General features: G+C 41.6%; 1 protein-coding gene across 2 annotated transcripts in view; it reads left to right on the top strand.

Moving 5' to 3' along the window:
• Positions 1 to 3,750: 3,750 nt before the first annotated feature.
• TMEM108 (transmembrane protein 108) overlaps positions 3,751 to 6,000 on the top strand; it is a gene marked incomplete at both ends in the record, with an annotated part of 119,825 nt that continues 117,575 nt past the window's right edge. For both annotated transcript variants that reach the window (XM_080696412.1, XM_080696411.1), the window contains one exon: positions 3,751 to 3,790. In XM_080696412.1, coding sequence (XP_080552538.1) covers positions 3,751 to 3,790 — 40 coding nt within the window. The remainder of the gene's footprint in view (positions 3,791 to 6,000) is intronic.

The raw sequence follows: 6,000 nt of genomic DNA, 5'->3' as shown, positions 1-6,000 counted from the left end.
TCTTTCATTTGATTAATTCTGCTATTAACACTTCCTGCTACATGTTGTTGTTGTTGTTGTTGTTGTTGTTGTTGTTGTTGTTGTTGTTGTTGTTTTGGTGGTACTGGGGTTCCTGGAAGCCCTTCTACCTTCGGGATACACTCCCAGACCTATTTTTTTATACTTTTTATTTTGGAAACAGGGTCTCTTAAGCCAGCATGATTGGCTTTGAACCTGCGCGATCCTCCTGCCTCCGCCTCCCAAGCGTGGGATTACAAGCGTGCGCCACCACGCCTGGCTTCCTGCTACATTTTCTATAAAAATTTCACTCATTGCATTTTTGAGCTCCAAATTTGTTTATTTGTTTGCACCAGGGTTGCTTTACCACTGAACTACATCCCTGGTCCTATTTATTTATTTATTTATTTATTTATTTATTTATTTTTGTGACACTAGGGATGGAACCCAGGGACATTCTACCTCTGAGCTACACCCCCAGGCCTATTTTTCTATTCTTTATTTTTGAAACAGGTTCTCACTGAGTTGCAAAGGGTCTCATTAAGTAGCAGAGGCAGTCCACGAACCACGATCCTCCTGTCTCAGCATCCCCAATGCTGGAATTACAAGCATGCACCATTACACCTGGCTATTTTTTTGAGACTAGGTCTTACTGATTTTCCCAGACTGGCCTCAAACTTGCACTCCTCCTGCCTCAGCCTCCCAAGTCACTGGGATTCAGGGTGTGTGCCACCACACCCAGCGTATATATTTCTTATCATTTTATTCCACTAAGTTTTCATTTCAATCATTTATTTTTTCCTAATTTCTTTGGCCTGTTTCTTTGAATTTTCCTGGTGTTTCTTAGGCTTCCTTAAAATAATGGTCTGATGGGCCGGGATGTAGCTCAGTGGCAAAGCGCCTGCTTTGCAGGTGTGGTGCTCTGGGTTCGATCCCCAGTTCCAAAAAGATGAAAAAAAAATTTATTAAAATAATGGTCTGAATTCTTTGTCAGGTGTTTAATAACTCTCCATCTTTTAGGCTTGATTACTGGTGTTTTACCTTGTTTCTTTGGTGGTGTCACGTTTCTCTGGTTGTTCTTGGCCCCGATGGCCGTGTATTGGCATCTTCACGTCTGAAGAAATAGGGACTTATTCCGGGTTTTACTGAGTTTGTTTTCCAAAGCCTTTCACCAGCCTCTCCAGAGATTCTAGGCAGGCCGTCCTGTCTTGGTAGGCAGGAAGGCTTACTTGCTTCTGGGATTCCTGGGCAGCCTGGCCCGGTGCTCACTCGGGCCAGAATGTAAACAGAGTTGGTACCTGGGCTCAGGGATGGAGCCTGGAGCTGCTGAAGTGAGCTCGGTGGTTGGGGCTGTAGGGCTGGTCCTGGCGTCTGTGTCTGAAAGGGTGCGGTGTTTTTCCCCATCCTGTTAGCTGCACAGCGCTTTGCTTTCTTAAGATTTCATACCAGAAATTACTTGTCATCTTTAGAGCTTTTAAATAATTCCCTGTGGGACCATACTGATGCAATTAATGTTTTCTATTAGATGGTTAAAAAGAGGCTTTTGATGTAATCTAATGGTGGCTCATCCTCCATCCAAGCAATGCAGCTGACCCAAGAGACTCTGCTAAGGAACCCTCACTAGAAAGTAAGTCAGTTCACTTAGGTCACAAAGTGAATAAAAAGGAAATTAGAAAACATAATGGAAATAAATTCCATCACGTTGGCAAAAATATATATAAAATGCCAAATAATTAACTTGACAAGCTGCATAACTTAAATAAAGTGAAACCACTATAAGACTCCATAGAAGAACCTAAATAAAGGTGAATTTTTGTGTGTGTGTGTGGTACTGTGGATGAAACCCAGGGGCATTCTACCTCCAAGCTACACCCCCAGCCCTATTTTTTATTTTTTATATTGAAACAGGATCTCACTGAGTTGCAAAGAGCCTCACTAAGTAGCTGAGGCTGTCCTTAAACCACGATCCTCCTGTCTTAGCCTCCCAAATGCTGGGATTACAAGCGTGCATCACCACGCCCAGCTTAAAGATGAATTTTAAATAAATAGTAGGCTAAAAATATTAAAGATAAATCAGACCCACTTAGGGTTTTATTAAAAAAAGAAAACCTAACATATTAATAAAAAATGATCCAAGAATATGAATTGAAAATGTTAAGATACGAGCTGGGTGTGGTGGCGCACGCTTGTAATCCCCGTGTTTGGGAGCCTGAGACAGGAGGATCGCACAGGTTTGAAGCCAGCCTCAGCAACTTAGTGAGGCCCTGTTTCCAAATAAAATAGGGCTGAGGTGTAGCCCAGAGGTAGAAAGCCCCTGGGTTCTACCCCCAGTACCACCAAAAATAAATGTTAAGATACATGACAGATAAACATATGGTACAAATTTTTTAAAATGAGATGGGATTATGTGTCTATTTACTTGCAAAAATGAAAAGAAATGCGTTTTTGTAATTTTTTACAGTGGGTTCTAAATAGTTATTCTAATATACTGACGTTGATGAAGAGAAATTTTCAGTGTATTTATTTCAAAATCCTTAAATTGTATACTCATGTTCCCATTTCTAGGAACTTTCCCCTCCCTCCCTCCCTCCATTTTTTTCTTTCTTTCTTTTCTTTTCTTTTTTCTTTTTTTGTGGCAATGGGAATTAAACCCAGAGGCATTATACCTCCAAGCTACACTCCCATTTTATTTTTATTTTGAAACAGGGTCTCACTAAGTTGATGAGATTTTCACTGCTTGCTGAGATTTTCTTAGAACCTGCAGTCCTGATTATAGGAGTGTACCGCCATGCCCAGCCCTGTAGGAAATTTTCTTAAATCAGTGTTGTCTATAATTTAGAATAAAGTAGTAAAATAACAGTAACAATACAGAAAAATGCTTCTTCTGTTAGGGAAAAAGTTAGAATGTACAATACATACAATGACATGCATCAGTCAAATCACACAATCAAAAAGCCAGAGGCAGGCACAGCAGAATTCATCCATTGATCACCTTTAATTAGCAAAATAATAGATAGCACTTTTTATTTATTCTTGTTTATATTTTTATTAATTAGTGTTTTAATATATTCTGTACCAAAAGTTTCCTCTGTAATCAGAAAATAAGTTTTTATTTTATTTTATTTCATTTCTTATTTTGTGTGTGTGGTACTAGGGATTGAACCCATGGGTGTTCTACCTCTGAACTACACTCCCAGCCCTTTATTATTATTATTTTTTCTTTGAAACAAGGTCTGACTAGGTTGTTGAGGGTTTCACTAGATCGCTGAGACTGTCCTCGAACCTATGATCCTCCTGTCTCAGCCTCCCAAGTACTGGGATTACAGGTGCATGCCACCAGGCCTGGCTAAAGTTATTTTAAATAATACAATTTCAAGTTTGGTGAATCTTTCTTATTCTTTTTTGTTTTTTTGTTTTGAGCCCCTTAACATGAATGAGAAAGAAATTTCTTGTTTTTCCTTCTAAGACTAGAGACTCCATAGAGAATTGTGAAAAGTCCTCACGTGAGTCTCAAAGCCAGATTTGTACCCTGAGCTGCCTGTTTGCATGGTTTCCAGATTTTAAAAAATTGGTGTGTGGTAATTTTATCATATCAGCCATTGTGAATTAAACCATCTGTGGTGGGCCTCGAGATGCTTCCACTCCAAATACATGGTACTTAATTGAGGTTCCCCAGATGTAACAAGTTTCTTCTCCGATTTTCCTAGACAGAATCATGAATAAACTGGAGGACACGCAGGACCAGATGATACCATGAAGAGAAGGTTACAGGCCCTCCATTGCCAACTGTTAAGTAAGTACCAGCGGCCTTGCTTCTTTCCTAGAATTGACCTGTGTTATTGTTTGCTGAGTGCTAGAGACTCCCGCTCACTCTGGAGCAATCCTAGGGTTAAGCTGGCAAGAAAGGACAGCAGATTTCCTCTTTGCTTCATAAAGTATCAAGCGTTAACTTATTCCAGTGTCTTGGGCGTCTGTTGTCAAACAGATTCCTTTATAGTAATTCTAATGTTACATATTAGTCACACTGAATTCAAGAATGTGAGTCAAAAACACTCACTTGATAGTTCCATTTTCGGGCTCTCCGGTGTGTCTGCTAGACATGCTGTTTCCTTTCTATTTCCTGCTGCTTTTGTAATAAAAAATTGTTAAAGCTGCAAAAAAAAAAAAAGAGAGACCTCTCACTCTTGATTTTATGGTAGACTGTAAGGTCTTCTGGCATGATCTTCTGTAGGTTCCCATGGAAAGAAAATGGTAGATTGCCTTCTGGATTTTGTCACCTAGAACCCGTCACTATTCAGCAACGTGACAGCCTTTGGCTTGGAATGCTGACTGTAGTTACATATGACTCTCAACTAAGGAGCCGTAAAAACTGTGGTTTCTTGGTATTGTGGTGAAATGATGAATGCCTGAGCAGGACTTCCTCCCCGTCCCTCATGTGTTTGGGGGAGTGGGCCACCAAGTGCCAGGCGCCGTGTAGGGAGGGCAGCCTTTGGGTTGCAGTTGTTATGGAATGCCTGGGAAAATCAGTACCAATTGGTGGTGTCGAAGTTCTGATCGGTCCACTTTGAACAAGAGATACCACCCGCTCCAGGTGGCACCAAAACCACTGAGTTGAAAACTTGAGTTGTTTGTGGTCCTTACCACAATCTAGTCCTTACTGCTGTAAACGGAGGACCTCGCTTTCCTAGGAGACTAGGCAACTCCTTTCTTAACTTTTACTAAGAAAATTAAAATATGAATAAAATAAAATAAAAAGACACTGAGATGCAGATCGCCAGCCGGCTGGCCCTGAGAGCATAGCCATCCAGGTTATGTTTTTGTGCCCGGTGCAAAGCACTTTATCTGCAGACAGCATTCTGGCAGAGTTTTAATTGACTTATTTCTTCTGCTGTATTCTAATCCCTGAAACACAGATCACGTCAGGCTGTTTTCAGCCTGGTGGAAAGTCGCCAAGAGTTAGGGGGACTCTCTTGTGTTCTTTTCCTGTGCATTCCCTGGGACTGTGGGCTCTTTGTGCCCCCTCCAAATGATAAGCTCGTTTGTTAGAGAAAAGGGTTTGCAGATTGGCGATGCAGTGTCGTCAAGGAATGATTAACTTGGCCTTCATAGGAGAGAGGATGTGTGAAGGATAAATAGGATTTTATATACACGTTCACTCATTCTCTCTCTCTCTCTCTCTCTCTCTCTCTCTCTCTCTCTCTCTCTCTCTCTCTCCTCTCTCCTCTCTCCTCTCTCCTCTCTCCCCTCTCCTCTCCTCTTCTCTCTCTCTCTCTCTCTCTCTCTCCTCTCTCTCTCTCCTCTCTCCTCTCTCCTCTCTCCTCTCTCCTCTCTCTCCTCTCTCTCCTCTCTCTCTCTCTCTCTCTCTCTCTCTCTCTCTCTCTCTCTCTCTCTCTCTCTCTCTCTCTCTCTCTCTCTCTCTCACACACACACACACACACACACACACGGAGACAGACTTTGCAGCAGAATAAACAAGAAGTGAAAAGCTAGGACAGTCGATTTAGGGGGCAGCCAAAGGCTTGTTGAGCTCATCTCTGCCGATGCTGGAGCTCGTGTAACATTTTAAGGCCACACAGTATCTGAAAGGCATTGGGTAACGTATTCTGCAGTTCAGATATGAGCCTTGGGCTGCGGTCTGTCCTTTTTAAATGAGCAACTAGGAAAACTAAAGGGGTTTCAGGTATCACCTGGACAGCTTCAGAAACCACTGTCTCAACACCCGTCCTTTGCAAAGCTTGCTGAGATAAGCAAACAGCCCAGATTAGACGGTTGGGAGGCCGGCCGTGGCCCTCAATAAACCACCCTGCTTACAGGCAGCATGCACACACATTAGCTGATATGGTCATTGGTAGCCAATTTTCAAGTTATGCCTGTATTAACATTGTCCACAAACAAAATGTTTTTGCAGTATCCAAAATAGACTTAAGCACTAAGAAGGCTGCACCAATTTAAAATCTTATTGTACGTAATTCAACAAACTGATATTTTTGAGAGAAAAAATAA

Source organism: Muscardinus avellanarius (assembly GCF_963383645.1).
Source record: "Muscardinus avellanarius genome assembly, chromosome: 5".
Taxonomy (NCBI): Eukaryota; Metazoa; Chordata; class Mammalia; order Rodentia; family Gliridae; genus Muscardinus; species Muscardinus avellanarius.
This window is presented reverse-complemented; position numbering and strand designations above follow the sequence as displayed.